This window comes from Balaenoptera musculus, chromosome X (genome assembly GCF_009873245.2).
Source record: "Balaenoptera musculus isolate JJ_BM4_2016_0621 chromosome X, mBalMus1.pri.v3, whole genome shotgun sequence".
Taxonomy (NCBI): domain Eukaryota; kingdom Metazoa; phylum Chordata; class Mammalia; order Artiodactyla; family Balaenopteridae; genus Balaenoptera; species Balaenoptera musculus.
In genome coordinates this window covers 125155899-125172980 of record NC_045806.1, presented here as the reverse complement: position 1 = coordinate 125172980, position 17082 = coordinate 125155899, and the positions used below count along the sequence as shown (strand labels likewise).

General features: G+C 38.8%; 1 protein-coding gene across 4 annotated transcripts in view; it reads left to right on the top strand.

The window, feature by feature from the left end:
* Positions 1–17082, top strand: part of CD99L2 (CD99 molecule like 2) — a 105066-nt gene that overhangs the window by 71682 nt on the left and 16302 nt on the right. For 2 of the 4 annotated variants that reach the window (XM_036840317.1, XM_036840316.1), the window contains 3 exons: positions 7043–7111; positions 7226–7321; positions 9677–9742. In XM_036840317.1, coding sequence (XP_036696212.1) covers positions 7043–7111; positions 7226–7321; positions 9677–9742 — 231 coding nt within the window. The remainder of the gene's footprint in view (positions 1–7042; positions 7112–7225; positions 7322–9676; positions 9743–17082) is intronic. The other 2 variants (XM_036840319.1, XM_036840318.1) reach the window with 1 other exon arrangement.

Genomic DNA, 17082 nt, shown 5'->3' with positions numbered 1-17082 from the left:
GTATGTACCGCCTCCCTTCTAGATGTTCTTACCTACTGCTCTTTCCCCCTAAGGTGAGGTCTACACGATTTGCTCTTTAGTTTTTAAGGTCGATAATAGACATTTGTGCACCCCTGAAGACCAGCCATTTACGTGTCAGACCTTTTTGTTTCCCTGTCAGAAATGACTACGATGCTCAAATCAATCTTTAACTATTTTTTGATTGACATTTTCTTTGGAGCTAACTGTAAAATTCACATGAAGGTGTAAGAAATACTCCAGAGAGATCCCGTCACACTATACCAGTTCCCCAATGGTAACACCTGAAAAATTATAGTACAATGTCACAACCAGGATATTGATGTTGATATAATCTAGTGATCTTATTCAGATGTTCCGTTTTACTTGTACTCGTGTCTGTGTGTGTGTGTCTTCACATCTGTGCAGTTTTATCACCTGTGTAGATTCATAGATCCACCATGGTGGTCCAGACAGAGAACAGTTCCATGATCATAAAGACCCTCTTGCTGTGCTTTATAAAAACAACTATCTCCCTTCTGCTGTGCCCACCCCCATTTCCTGTCCCTAAGTGCTAATCTTTTCTCCATCTAGAGAATTTGGCAATTTAGAAAATGTTATGTAAATGGAATCATGTAGTATGTAATGTTCGGGGATTGGCTTTTTTTCACTCAACATAATTCCCTTGGGGTCCATCCAAGGCATTGCATGTATCAATAGTTTGTTGCTTTTCCTTGCTGAATAGTATTCCATGATGTAGATGTACTACAGTTTATTTATGAAGGTCACCTGGGTTGTTTCCAGTTTTGGGCTCTAGGTTTTTGTATGAACATGAGTTTTCATTTCTCTGGGATAAATGCCCAGGTGGGTAATTGCTGGGTTCTATGGTAGTCATAGGGTTAGTTTTTTAAGAATATTGCAAACCTGTGTCCCAGACTAGCTGTACCATTTTATATTCCCACCAGCAATAAATGAGTGATCCACTTTCTCTGCATCCTTGTCAGCACTTAGTGTTATCACTATTTTTTTTAGTCATTCTGATTGGTGTGTAGTGATACCTCATTGTGGTTTTAGTTTGCATTTCCCTGATTGCATGTGCTTATTGGCCATTCGTGTAAACCCTTCAGTGAAATGTCTCTTCATGTCTTTTGCCCATTTTAATTGGATTGTTTGATTTTACTGTTCAATTTTGAGAGCTCTTCATATATTCTAGACACTAGTCCTTAGATGGGTATGTGTGTTGCAAATATTTTCTTTTACTCTATAGCTTGTCTTTTCATCTTCTTAATAGAGTCTTTCACAAAAGGAAATTTTTAATTTTGATGACGTCTGGTTTATCCATTTTTTTCTTTTGTGGATCATGGTTTTATTGTCAAGTCTATGAACTCTTCATCAAGCCCTTAGTCCTGAAGATTTTTCTCATATCATTCCTTCTGAAAGTTCTATAGATTTATATTTAAGACCCAAAAAAGTCATCAATTTTGAGTTAGGGTTTGTATGAGGTGTGTGAGGATGAGATCAGGGTTCATTATTTTTGCCTATAGATGCCTAGTTGCTCCAGCACCTTTTGTTGGAAAGGCTGTCCTTCCTCCATTGAGCTGCTTTTGCACCTTTAACAGAAATCTCTTGAGCATATTTGGGCAGGTCTTTCTAGGTAGTTCATTCTGTTGTACTGCTCTGTGTGTCTACCCTTCTGCCCCTGTCTTGATTACTGTAACTATAAAGTAAGCCTTAATACTGGGTCGGCTGATTTCCCCCCCACTTTATTCTTCTTTCTCAAGGTTGTTTTAGCTATTCTAGGGCCTGTGCTTTTCTATGCAAGTTTTAGGATAAGTTTATTTATGTCTAGAGAAACCTGGCTGGGATTTTGATAGGACTTGTGTTAAATATGTAGATGAATTTGGGGAGAGTTGATGTCTTTAAGGGAGTCTTCAAATCCATGAACACAGTATGTCTCTCCATTTATTTATGTCTTCTTTGATTTTGCTCATAAGCATATTGTAATTTTCAGCCTGCAGGTCCTGTACATGTTTTTCAAGTGTACAGCTAAGTATTTCATTTTCTTTGGAACAATTTAAAATGGTTATGTGTTTTAATTTTAGATTCCGTATGTTCATTGCTATTATATGATTGATTTTGATATTTGTTGCTCCTATATTGTGAGACCTTGCTGAAGTCACTTACTGATTCTAGGAATCGTTTTTTGTAGGTTCCTTGGAATTTTCTATGTAGATGATCATGTCATCGGCAAATAGGGATAGGTTTATTTCTTCCTTCCCAATCTGTATGTCTTTTATTTCTCGTTGCAATGTTGAACCTCCCACGCTATGTTAAATAAGAGTGGTGAGAACAATGGCCTTGGCCTGTTCCGGATCTTCAGGAGAGAGTGTTCAGTCTTTCACCATTAAGTCTGACAAGAGCTATGGGTGTTTTCTAGATGCTCTCTATGAAGTTGAGGTACTTCCCTCTATTCCTAATTTGCTGAATTTTTTTCATAAATGGGTATTGGATTTTCCATGTTGATAAGATTACAGGCAGACCTCGTTTTATTGCGCTTCACTTTATTGCACTTTGCAGATATTGCGTTTTTACAAATTGAAGTTTTATGGTGACGCTGCGTTGAGCCAGTCCATCGGTGCCATTTTTCCAACAGCATTTGCTTACTTCGTGTCTCTGTGTCACATGTTGGTAATTCAAAACTATTTGAAACTTTTTCATTATTATTATATTTGCTGCGGTCTGTGATAAGTGACCTTTGATGTTCCTGTTGCAAAAAGATTACTACTCCCTGAAGGCTCAGATTATGGATAGCATTTTTTAGTAATAAAATATTTTTTAATTAAGGTACATACATTTTTTTTGGGACATAATGCTGTTACACTTCAATAGACTACAGTATAGTATAAACATAATTTTATGTGCACTGGGAAACCAAAAAAAATCATGTGACTTGCTTTATTAATATTCACTTTATTGCAGTGGTCTGGAACTATCCCCACAATATCTCCGAGGTATGCCTGTATATGATTTTTTCTTCTTTAGGCTGCTGATATTGTAGGGCACATTGTTTTTCAAATGTTGATCCAGCCTTGCATAACTAGAACAAGTCCCATTTGTTCATGATGTATAATTCTTTCTATACATTCTGTTTAGTTTGCTAATATTTTGTTGAGGATTTTATATATTAGTTCATGAGAGAGATTGGGCTGTAGTTTTTTTCTTAATACAGTCTTTTTCTGTGTTTATTATCAGGTTAATGCTGGCCTCATAAAATAAGTTGGGAAATATCCCTCCTCTTTATTTTCTGGAAGAGGTTTTATAAAATTGGTGTTAATTCCTCTTTAAATGCTTGGTAAAATTTACCAGTGAAACCATCAAAAAGCCTGGAAATTTCTTTTTTTAGGAGCTTTTAAATTAAAAATTCTGTTTCATTAATGGCTATAGAAATATTCAGATTGTGTTTTCATCTAGGTTGAATTACTTTTTTTATTGTGGTAAACATACTAACATAGAATTTACCATTTTAACCATTTTAAATGTACAGTTCATCGGCATTAAGTACATTCCCAGTGTTGTACAACCATCACCACTATCCATTTCCAGAACTTTCTCCTCATCCCAAACAGAAACTCTGTACCCAATAAACAGTAACTCCTCATTTTCCTCTACCCTGAACCCCTGCTAACCTCTGTTCTACTTTCTGTCTCTAAGAATTTTCCCATTCTAGGTACCTCAAATAAGTGGACTCATACAAGATATGTCCTTTTATGTATGGCTTATTTCACTTAGCATAATGTTTTCAAAGTTTATCCATGTTGTTGCATGTATCAGAATTTCATTCCTTTATAAGGCTGAGTAATATTCCATTGTGTGTATATACCATATTTTATCTGTTTATAAATTGGCAGACGTTTGAGTTGTTTCTACCTTTTGTCTGTTGTGAATAGTGCTGTATTGAACATTGTGCAGGTATCCGTTTGAGTTCCTGCTTTCAGTCCTTTTGGGCTTATACCTAGAGGTGGAATCGAAGGATCATATAGTAATTCTACGTTTAAATTTTTGAGTAATCACCAAAGTGTTTTCCACAGCAGCTGCACCATTTTATACATTCCCACCAGCAACATACCAGGGTTCCAATTTCTCCACATCCTCACCAACATTTGTTATTTTTCATTTTTCTTTTGATAATAGCCATCCTAATGAGTGTGAAGTGGTATCTCCTCGTGGATTTGATTTGTATTTCCCTAATGACCAATGACTTTGAGCATTTTTCATGAGCTTATTGACCATTTGTATATCTTCTTTGAAGATATGTGTATTCAAGTTCTTTGCCCATCTTTAAATCTCATTTTTTAAATTGTTGTAGGAGTCCTTTATATAGTCTGGATTTTAATCTCTTACTGGATATATGATTTATGAATATATTCTCTCATTCTGAGATTGTTTTTTTATTCTCTTGACAGTGTCCTTTGCACAAAAGGCTTTACTTTTGATGAGGGCCAATTTATCTATTATTCCTTTTGTTGCCTATGCTTTTGGTGTCATATCCAAGAAGTCATTACCAAATCCAATATCATGAAGATTTTCCCCTATGTTTTTTCCTAAGAGTTTTATAGCTTTAGCTCTTATGTTTAAGACTTTGATCCATTTTGAATTAATATTTATATATGGTGTAAGGTAAGGGTCCAACTTCATTCTTTGGCATGTGGATATTCAGTTTCTTGGTACCCTTGTCAAGAATCGATTGACCATAGAGTTATGTCTGGGCTTTCTGCTCTTTTCCATTAGTCTATATGTCTGTTCTTATGCCAGTACCACACTGTTTTGATTACTGTAGCTTTGTAGTAAGTTTTGAAATCAGGAAAGTGAGTTCTTCTTTTTCAAGATTCTTTTGTCTATTTGGGGTCTCTTGAGACTCCATATGAATTTTAGGATGGGGTTTTCTAAGTCTGCCCAAAAAACTGTTTTGGATTTTGGTAGAGATTGCACTGAATCTATAGATCACTTTGGGCAGTATTGTCATCTTAACAATATTAGTCTTACATTACGTGAACACGGGATTGAGTTGAGTTGTGATAGTTTGTGGGTTTTGAGGAATTGGTCCATTTCTTCTCAGTTGTCAAATACATAAAGTTGTTCATAGCGTTTTCTTATTATCCTTTTAATAGTGCAGAATCTATAATGATATCTGCTGTTTCATTCCTTATATTAGTATTTTGGGGTTTTTTTCTTCAATTATATTTGTTAGTAAGGCTAGAGGTGTATCAATTTTACTGACTTTTTCAAAGAACAAGCCGTTTGGTTGATCTATTTTACTTTCCTATTTTCAATTTCATTGATTTCTGCTCTTACATTATTTCCTTCTGTCTTCTTGCTTTGGATTTGTTTTTCTAGTATCTAGCTCTTCATTTTCTAGGTATCTTGGGTTAGGAACTTGGATTATTGATTTGAGACCTTTCTTTGTTTCTAATTTAAGCATTTAGTGCTACAGACTTCCCTCTCAGCATTACTTTAGCTACATCTCCCATATTTTGATATGCTGTATTTTCATTTTCATTAGGGCTGTTTATTCTTAAAATTTCATTTTGAGACTTTCTCATTGACCCTTGTTTTATTTAGAAGTGTGTTGTTTATTCCCAAGTGTTTAGAGATTTTCTTGTTTTCTCTTATTTGTTTTTGGTTTGGTTGTTTCTAGTTTGATTCCATTATAGACAGAGATACCACTCTCTATTGCTTCAATACTTTTAAATTTGTTGAGGTTTGCTTTCTGGTTGAGGGTGTGATCTGTTGGTGAATATTCCATGGGTGCTTAAACAGTTACTTACTCTGCTGCGATTGGGTAGTGTCCATTATGCCAGTTACATCCTGTTAGTTGATTGTGTTGTTTAGTTCTTCTATATTCTTGCTGGTTTTCATTCTAGTAGTTCTGTCAGTTGCTGAGAGTAGAGTATTGATGTCACCAACTATACTTGTGGATTTGTTTATTTCTCTTTTCAGCTCTGTGAGTTTTAGCTTCATGTGTTTTGAGACTCTGTTGTTTGGTGCATACACATTTACGATTGTTATGTGTTCTTGGTGGATTGATCCTTTATCATTATGTGACATCCCCCTTTATTGCTAGTGAGAACTGGCAGGTCATGTCTTACTGTGTTTTTAACACTCTTTCCAGAAGATTCAGACTTGTAATTCTTTGATCCATAGACAACCCCAAGGCTCTATCCAAAAAAGATAGGTAATGCATTGTAAATTACCTGGGCAGTTTGAGGATTATGTTATTGATCTGTAAAAGTCATTGAGGTTTTTTTCCCCAAAAACATTGCTGTTTCTATTCTAAGTGCTTACTGTATACAGTACTGTCTATGCCTTTCCCTTCCCTTAAATTTCCTGTCCCTCTGCTACCTCCAATTATAGGAACAGTTATGGGAGTCTTGAAGTTCAAGAAAAACTATTGGAAAACTCATGTGTGGCATGCTATGTAATTGATGTGCAAGAAGTCCACAATTTTAAAGGAATATGGTTGAGCTGAAAGACCTAGTATTAACAACAGTAACCACACTTATATAAAATATTTTGTTGGTGTTGTAACCACTTTCAGTTTATGAGACACTCCCATACTCTACTGGGAACATAACATCACTTCATCCCTGGGCAGTATTATCTGTGATTATGGTGCCAGATTGAGAGTGGTGACAACCAAGACTTGGAGCTCTCAGGGGTTGTGCTCAAGCTCTGGAACCCCCTGAAGCATGTGGTCATCTCCTGTCGATCTGGGCTCAAGTCCCAGCTCCACTAACCACCAGATCAAATGTGGGATCATGTCCACCTCACCACCCATCCTGTGAAGAAAAGCAAGCGGAACTCGTCTCATGTAAACCTTCTTACATCTCTTTGTCGTCCTCAAGGTGATTCTTCAGAGGCATTAGAGGGGCCTTAAGGACCAGGACAGGAGTGCTGTACTCATGCTGTGACTTCCCTGAGCCGTGCAGTGGCTGCTGTGTGTTGTTACTAATGGTGCTCCCCTTGCTGTCCCCCTTCCCCCTTTTAGAGAGATGGGACCATGTCACCACCACAACCAGGAGACCGGGAGTGACCAGAGCTCCAGCAAAGCCTGCAGGTAACACGGCTGTTCGGAGGAGGGCACTAAGGAAGACTCCGTGGAGCTCTCTGGGGCCATGTCCAAATGAGCTACCTGTAATTTAACCAACTGACTTTGTCTTTTATGTTTTAGGGCCCCCTGAAGAAAAAGAATTTGACTTGGCCGATGCCTTGGATGATCGAAATGATCAAGATCATGGCCACAGGAAGCCGAATGCAGGAGGAGGAGGTAAGTCATAGCTGGTTGAAGGCACAGGCCAGTGCTGTAGCTCCCTGGTCAGGGTGTAGCTCATTAACTACAACAGCCCACAGAGCCACTCCTGGCCTGGCAGAGCTGGGGGCACTTCAAGGCCCAGGAGAACCCTACAACAGTGGTTCTCAAGCGTTTTGGTCTCAGGACTCCCCAAATTATTGAGAATCTCTACTGAGATGTGGGTCACATCTATTGATATTTATCATCTTCGAATTCTAAAACTGGAAAAAAATTTAAATGAACAACAGTAAACACACACATGTTAATAACATAAATAGCATATTTTATGAGAAATAACTATGGCAAGATAAAGACAATTTAGTGAGAAAAGTGGTATCATTGTACATTTTTGCAAATTTCTATAATGTCTATCTTAGTAGGAAAGCTAGGGGACTTCCCTGGCGGTCCAGTGGTTAAGACTCCGCACTTCCTGCCTGGGGAACTAAGATCCCGCATGCTGTGGTGAGGCCAAAAAAAGAAGAGCTAGACTCTCACATCTCCATCTTCTTCTGGGCTCAAGTTGTGATATGTTGTTACAGTTGATGTATATGAAGGAGATCTGGCCTTATAAGAGATACGCCATTGAAAAGGGGAAGAATATTTTAATAGACTTTTCAGATCATTGATTCACATCATTTTTCTTTGGTAAGACACCCAAACTCGACCACTGGTTGTTTCTTATAGGTTAAGTGCAGTGTAGAATGTGAAACCATATCAACGAATTTTCCATAGTTGATTTCATTAAACTCCCCAGGCATTCTCATGTACTTTTTAGTGGAACTTTTACCCATTCATGGTTTTGTGCATTACGCAGTGGTCATTTGGAAAATATTGATGTTCTTAAGTCTTTTGACCTTCCAAATAATGCCATATTTCATTATGCAGTGCCCCAAATTCACATTTGTTAATATCACCACCATCTCATTAGAAAAAGTCTTTAAGTATTGGAAAGTTGTTAAGCTCGCAGTGGTAGATATAGATTTTCCAAAATTCTCTTTTTTGTTTGAAATATTATCACTGGCAACAAGTACTGCCAGTGGCTTTCTTTAAAGTGACAGCCCCATTTCATTCATTTTCAAGAAAACATCTGCCAAATCCTCAAGCTGCCATAACCATAGTTAGCCCATCATTCTTTCTTTCTAGTAAAAGTAGTCTTTCATGGCAGAAAGCAGCTAATACAAAGCAGAATTGAAACAGTCACACATGTGCTTTTTTGAGTCAACTATAGGACTTTGGAGTGGAACAGAAATGCTGTAAGCGTGCTTCCTATTTCATCACAGAATATTAAAAGATGTGTACTCAATGGTTGAGCTATAATAAAATTAATTTTTCGGTTTCCTTGTATTAGTTTTCTGTTGCCACCATAACAAATGATCACAAGCTGTTTCTTTTGGTGAGGAGTTCAGGAATGGCTCTGCTGAGTTTTTCTCTTCAGAACCTCATACACCTTCAGTCACAGTGTCATCCAGGTCTGGGGTCTCAGCTGAGGTTGGGTTGTCTTCCAAGCTCGTGTGCTTGTTGGCAGAGAACCGTTTCCTTGCAGTTCTAGAGCCAAGTGGCTGCTTGCTTCTTTAAGACCACCAGGAGATAGTGGGAAGCAACCACATAGCACAGGGAGATCAGCTCTGTGCTTTGTGACCACCTAAAAGGGTGGGATAGGGAGGGTGGGAGGGAGGGAGATGCAAGAGGGAAGAGATATGGGAACATATGTATATGTATAACTGATTCACTTGGTTATAAAGCAGAAACTAACACACCATTGTAAAGCAATTATACTCCAATAAAGATGTTAAAAAAAAAAAAAGAAAGAAAGACCACCAGGAGGAAAACAGAGACTAGATGGAAGGGGAGAGAAGGGAGGTGGGGGGAGGGGGAGGGGGAGTAGAGAAGAGTGGGGAGGGGGAGAGGAAGGCTAAGTCTGTTGCTTCTAGTGTTTGAGCTCAGGAGGGCCTCAACCCTGTTTTAAAGGGCTCACTTGATTAAGTTCAGGCTCACCCAGGAAAATCTGCCTTTTGATTAATGCCAAGTCAAACTGATGTGGTAACTTAATTACATCTGCAAAGTCCGTTCACCTCGGCATGTAATATAACCTAATCACGGGTTGATAGCCATCCTATGCATGGTTCCACTCGCACCCAGTCTTGGGATGCTGGGGTGTGTACACTGGTGGGCGGGAATCTTGGGGGCCCCTTTAGAGTTTTGCCTGCGCATTCATCAGGGATCCTCTTAAGTGGCAGTCACTTTCTGGGGATGTTGGACAACATTAAGCAACAAATTTCTTGTCTCTGAACAATGTGTTTGACATTGAGATGTGTGTTTCGTTTTCTCCAGGTTTTTCAGACAAGGATCTTGAAGACCTATTAGGGGGTGGTGAATACAAACCTGACAAGGGTAAAGGTAGGAGCACCGATTTGTCCAGATGCCTTATTCTCGTTAAAGACAGGATTATACAGCAGCCAGGTTGATTGGAGCTGTTCTTACTCAGACTCTGGGAAATCAAAGGTAGTTAGTTCCTAGACATCCCTGCTTGCAGTTTGGGGTTGACTTGGAATGATACAGAGACTGTGCAGCTCAAGGGGGGGATTTATGAGCCAGTTTGGAAAAGCCACACATTTTCCCTGATGTTCCTTAAGCCAAGGTGCTGCATGGGTTAATGTGTCCATACTAGCAGAAGCTGTTTGCCAAGGCAGCACCAGTTACAGTAACTGAAGGTCAGAGGACTCACTGGGAACAGCCTTCCCAACCTGGGGGGCCTGTCACTCTTGGGATGGGGGGAGCAAAACTCATCATGACAAGAACTTTTTTAAGACACCCGTAGCGAGTCAGATATCTTTTTTAAATATCTTTTTATTTTGCAATAGTTTGAGTCACAAGAAGTTGTAAAAATAAATTGTTCAGGAAAATTCCTGTGTACCCTTCACCCAGCTTCCCCTGATATCTTAACAAAACTATAGTTACATTGTCAAAACCAGGAAGCTGACACTGGTACAATATTGTTATTAAGTCACATACAGACCTTATTCAGATTTCATCAGATTTTGCATGCACTTGTGTGTGTGTGTGTGTGTGTGTGTGTGTGTGTGTGTGTGTGTGTACGTGTACACATGGACACATGCACTCGTGGGTCTGGGTCGATGAAATTGTATCAGATGTGTCAGCCCTTCATAGTCACACCCTCCCCCAAGGCCAGGTAGTTTTAGTTCCCCCGCAAATCACCCAAAGATTTAAACCTTTTATCTTAATATGTTGGCAAGATCTGATCCTAGTATGGAGACAATGTTAGCCAGACTTGATGTGGCAAAATAAGTTAAGGTTGTAATTTGTGGTTGGTACTTGTGGTTGTAACCTGTTCTGATGGTATGTTGTGATTATAACTTTAGTTCTGGTGGTAAGTTTTTATGATTGTAACTATTGTGATGGTAACCTGTTGTGATGCTAAGTTGTGGGTATAGCATTTTGTGGTGATTCCCTGTTGTGGTTGTGATTTGTGGTTATGAGTGTAACAACAAGTTCTGAGTGTAACATGTCGTGATTGTATCCGGTGTCAGCCTGCTATACTCCCCACAGTCTAGGCTGTGGCACTAGCATCTGCTGCTTTCTTGTAGGAATTGTGTGCCTTTCGTATGGGAACAGTGTTGTCTTCTGATCAAAGGATACTGTAGTCAAATCTGTCCTTCAAACCACCTTTCCAAACAGTGTCATTTTGAGTAAAAAGCTCCAAAAACCTCTAAATGAAACTCACAGGTGTCAGGAGAACATGGAACATTTAAAGGGCAAACCCAGCAAATTAGCCAATTACTCCCAGGTGACAAATGGTATTTCCAGATGGTGAGAAGAGAGGGGTTTCCTTATTAAAAGTACATGTTTTAACAAGGAAGAAGTGTTAGGAAATTCTTTAATTAGGCTCATATTTGAATTTCTCTTGTAAAGAATAATCAATTGTTAGCATAAGATATACTCTCTGTCATTATAGGTGTCAGTAAAAGAAAGTAGAGAGTCCTGGCAAAAAATACGAGTGTGAAACTGAAACTCAGGTTATGATAAGCACACGATGAAGTTCTCAGACAGTCTCCTCTATGCAAACGTGCTAATGCCATGTATGAAGATAAAACACCACATTTAAATAAATGATGATCTTCAGCATAAAAACAATCCTAATTAATGCATTTTCTAACTGGGTTTTAGGCACACAGACTCAACTATAGTTTTGGAGTGTATTTCTGAGATAGTATGTTATCTGTTGTATATTTTTTCTCAAGAAAACATTTCTAATGGCCCTGTAGGTGCCCCATATTTTGTCTGTAGGTAGTAGTGACTGTCTCTCGTCAACAGGTCCCGTCAGCCTCCTCCATTCCCTAGCATTTTCACTGACTGAGAAGCTTGAGCCAATCAGTTTCATCTCATCGTCCCCTCTGTGGTCTACACCTTAGTGTATGTAAGCCTCTACTCCCATTCCCCTGGAGTTGCTATTTGGTCCCCAGTCATTTCTTGGTGGTCACAGCCCTCTGTCCCATGTGACCTCTGCAGCATTTTACATTGATGACCACCTCCTCCTTCACATTCTTTCCTCCTGGGCCCTACCTGGCACTCTCCCACTTTCTTGTTCTCATTCACTTCTTCTTCCTAAACACTGTTGCCTGGTGGGTCTCTTTCCTTGGGCGTCCAGTTCGGTATGTCATTCTCTTCCCCACTGAAAGGGAAGGGTATTAGAAACCAAGATCTGGGTGTTGAGTGTATTCATTAGTGGGATGTTGCTACTTCTAAACCCTTTAAGTGGGCAGAACTAGGAAACAGGAAGTACATGGGTGTATTTTATTAATAAACCGTGTATATATATGTATCTATAATTATTTCTGTATCTATTCATCAGCATCTGTATTAACCTAAACATGAGTTCATACTTAAGCCTTCTGGCAGTAGATTACAGTTGGAGACATATTTTAGTATTCTTTTCTTGCTGATCTTTAACTTCTCTCTCTGACAATGAGAAACCTACCATCCATCAACTGTTTGCTTACTTGCTCAATTCTGGTATTATACGTGTATAGCACAATCATAATTGTTAACCCATACTCCTATGAGATGCAGCTTTACCAACTGCAGTCCAGTGTTTGTTTTTCGTCTTTTGTCTTTACCTTACAGTTTCAGTCAAAATACCGTTTTTTTTAAGTTACTTGCATAGCTCTTTTATTACCCCTCCATTCAGTGCAGTTCTGACATACATTTATAATGCAGATACATTCATTTGTCACAGTCTACATTCCATCCTGGGATCCCCCACCAACCTGGTTGATGTTTTGCTTGCATACATTAAAGGTCACTCCTTGTGGTATACATTTGTATGGGTTTTTACAAATGCATATAGTCATGTGTCCACCACCCAAGTACCATGCAGAACAGTCTGTCACCATAAAAGTTCTTCTGTATACCCCTTTGGTACTCAGCCACTCTCTCTTTCCTCAGCCCTAATTCATTCTCTCTTAGTGCAACTACTAATCTGTTTATCATCTCCATAGCGTTTGCCGTTTGCAGAATGTCATATGGTTGGAACCATACAGTATGTAGCCTTTTCAGACTGGCGTCTTTCACTCAGCCATGTGCATTAAAGGTTCCTATATGTTTTTTCATGGCTTGATAACTCATTTCTTTATCATATTATTTCATCGTCTAGATGTACCACAGTTTGTCCATTCACCTATTGAAGGACATCTTGGTTGCATTTAGCTTTTGATGATTATAAATAAAGCTGCTATAAATATTTACATACAGGTTTTTGTACAGACGTAAGTTTTCAATCCACGTGGGTAAATACCTAGGTATATAATTTCTGGGTCATATGGTAAATCTATGTTTAGCTTTACAGTAAACTTCCCAGCTGTCTTCTAAAGTGGCTGTACCATTATATTGGGTTGGCCAAAAAGTTCGTTTGAGAAAACCCAACCTCTTACATCTTATGGGAATAGCCGAACGAACTTTTTGGCCAACCCAATACTTTTCCGTGAGCAATGAATGAGCGTTCCAGTTGCTCTACATCCTTATCAGCAATTGATATTGTCAGGGTTTTTAAAAAAATTTTTTTTGAAGTATATTTGATTTACAGTGTTGTATTAATTTCTGCTGTATAGCAAAGTAACTCAGTTATACATATATATATATATACTTTTCCATTATGGTTTATCTCAGGATATTGAATATAGTTCCCCATGCTACAGCAGTAGGACCTTGTTGTTTATCCATCCTATATATACTAGTTTGCATCTGCTAACCCCCAACTCCCAATCCTTCCCTCCCCCACCCCCCCACCTTGGCAACCACAAGTCTATTCTCTGTGTCTGTGAGTCTGTTTCATAGATCATTTGTGTCATATTTTAGATTGCACATGTAAGTGTTATCATATGGTATTTTTCTTTCTCTGTCTGACTTACTTTGCTTAGTATGATAATCTCTAGGTCCATCCATGTAGCTGCAGATGGCATTATTTCATTCTTTTTATGGCTGAGTAATACTCCATTGTATATATGTACCACAACTTCTTTATCCATTCATCTTTCAGTGAACACTTAGGTTGGTTCCAAGTCTTGGCTTTTGTAAATAGTGCTGCAGTGAACATTGGGGTGCATGTATCTTTTTGAATTGTAGTTTTGTCTGTATATATGCCCAGGAGCAGGATTGCTGGATCATATAGTTCTATTTTTAGTTTTCTGAGGAACCTCCGTACTGTTTTCCATAATGGCTGTACCAATTTACATTCCCACCAACAGTGTAAGAGGGTTCTGTCAGGGTTTGTTTTTTGTTTTTTTTTTCATTTTAGGCATTCTAATACTTGTGTAGGGGTATCTAATTGTTTTTTCATTGTATTTCCCTAATGGGAAGTGATGTTGAGCATCTTTTTATATTCTTATTTTATACTGTTCTTTGAAGTCTGTTCAGATTTTTTGCCCATGTGAAAAATTCAGTTTGCTTTTATTCTATTTTTAACCTAGATACAAATCCTTTTTCAGGTATATGATTTTAAAAATATTTTTTCCCAGTCTGTGGCTTGTCTCTTCCTTTTCTTCATAGTGTTGTTTATCAAATAATAAAATTTATTCTTTTTATAAATTTTGATTTATCAATTTTTTTTCTTTTACAGATCATGCTTTGGTGTTTTAAGAACAACTAAGTTCATGAAGATTTTTTCTTATGTCCTCTTCTAAGAGTTTTATTGTTTTAGCTTTTACATTTATGCCTTTGTTCCATCTTTTAGTTCATCTGTATATGGTGTGAAATAGGAGTCCAACTTTATTCTTTTGCATGTGGATATCCAATTGTCCTGGCACCACTTGTTGACAAGATTATCCTTTCCCTACTAAACTGTCTTGGCTCCTTTGGTGAAAATCAATTGACCACAGATGTAAGAGTTTGTTTCTGGACTCTCAGTTCTGCTCCATTGTTGTCTGTAGCTGGCCTTCAGCCAATACCAGTACTGTCTCTGCTGGGCATGTCCTCAGCTTCGGGGCAACGTGGAGAGTGTATCAAGCCCCCTATGGTTGTCTCATGTCTCTGTTAAATCCCTGGCTAGTTGACTGGTTAGCTCTCCCTGTTCACTTGCCACTGAGACTGCTACATTAACCGACGGTGCTCCAAGTCATGTGGGTCCCGTCTGGCAGCTGCAGTGCAGTTGCTGATTTCCATGGCCTGTCCACCTCTCCCCAGTTAAGCTAGCTGTTGAAAGACCTGGGAGAAGGGGAAATGAGAGCAACCCTGGGGGAAAAGGCCTCAGATTCCAGCTGTTCTCACAGGAACTAAATCTGTTTCCTGAAATGGCTGTCTTTGATTGTCCAGGGTTATAGTTGCTTTTTGAGAAGAGGATTTGTTGACCTCCTCAACCCCTCATGCCAGACATCCTCTCCGCTAGTATCTTTTGAATTTGGAATATTCCTTCTCTTTGCCTCCCCTCAAGCCCAGGCCCATATCAGCTACCCTTGGGTCATTACCTTAATCTCTTAACTGGTCTCCTGGCTCCAGCCTGTCCTCCATGCAGCTGCCAGAGAGAATCACCAGGAACATGATCTTGTTAGTCCTCTGTTTAAAACTATTGTGTAATAATGAAAAGACAAACAGCCCAATTAAAAAAACGAGCCTAAGAGACACTTCATAAAAGAAGTTATATGAAGATGCTCAAAATCTTTATTGGGGGAATGCGAATGAAAACCATGATGAGTTATCACAACACAGCCACCAGAATGGCTAAAATCAGAAAGACTGACAGATACCGAATGTTAGTGCGTAAGTGGAGCAACTGGAATGCTCGTACGTTGTTGGTGTGAATGTAAAGTTTCTTATAAAACTGAACTTAGACCTCCCCAATAACCCAGCAATTTCACTTATTTTTAAGAAAAATGAGAACTTATGTCCAAAAAAGACTTATAACAGAATTCTAAAAGCGACTTTATTTATAATAGCAAAACAACAACAAAAGAAACTGTAAACAGCCTAATTATCAATAGGAGAATGGATAGACAAATTGTGGTATATATTCATACAATGGAATGACTTACTGATACACAGAATAACATGAATAAATGTCAAAAATATTATGCTGAGTGAAAGAAGCCAGTGAAAGAAACAGTACATACTATGTGAGCCCAAACATGTGAAGTTCTAATATTTGCAAAACTAATTTCTAATGTTACAAATGAGATCCACGGCTGCTGTGGATTGGGATGAGAACGGGGATTAATTGGACAGGGACATGAGAGAACTTTCTGGACTGATGTTAATTCTGTATCTCAGTGGGGGTATGGGTTTCACAGGTGTATGCATCTGCGAAAACTTACAAAATGGTACATGTAAGATTAGTATTTTATTATATGTAAATTTTACCTTAAAAAAAAGAACCACAAGCAAACATGGAACTCTAGGTTATAATATGTGTACGGGTGAAGCGTACAGATGTCTGAGACTTACTTTGAAATGCATCACAAAAATAAGATGGGATGGATGGACATATGATAAAGTGAATAATGTGAACTGTTAATTATAGAATCCAGATGGTGGGTATATGAGTGTTCACTGTACAGTGTTTTCAACTTTTTTGAACGTTTGAACTTTTTCTTAATTGTTGGGAAAAATTTTTTAAGCCAAAACAACAACAACAAAATGTCTCTTTAATGGCTCCCTAATGCCTATAAGATAAGTTCAAGACCCTTATCCTGCTGACATATCTTTCTGCCCTAGACCGTCAACTTCATTTCACCTCCAAACATGTGAACGAGCTGGTCTGTGCCTATCTTTGTGCCTTCACATGCTGTTCCTCTGTTTAAATGCCTTTCTTCCACCAGATGAATTCCCACTCATGTCCAGCAAATGCTCAGCCACTGATCCCTTAAGGGACACCTCAAAGATCCCCTCCTCTCTGGAGGCTCCTCCCCTCTGTGGCCCTGTGGCCCTGTGGCACAGCACCCATCTCGTGCCTTTGGTTCTCGTAGAACTTCTGTCATCCTGCTGGTACAGCATAGCCCATATCATTACTGAGTCACACCGAGTCACGTGTAGCTTTTTCACTCCTGCTAGATTGGGCTTCCTGAAGGCAGGCACCTTTTTCCTTGTGTATCCCTGGCACCCCCAATAAAAGTTTCCTGAAATGAAGGGGACCAGGACAGACCAAACACCTGGCTTTGCTCTCTACCCTCCCGCCCACGCTTTCCCATGAAGAGAAGAGTGACACATTTGATTGGCTGACGACCTTCTGGGCC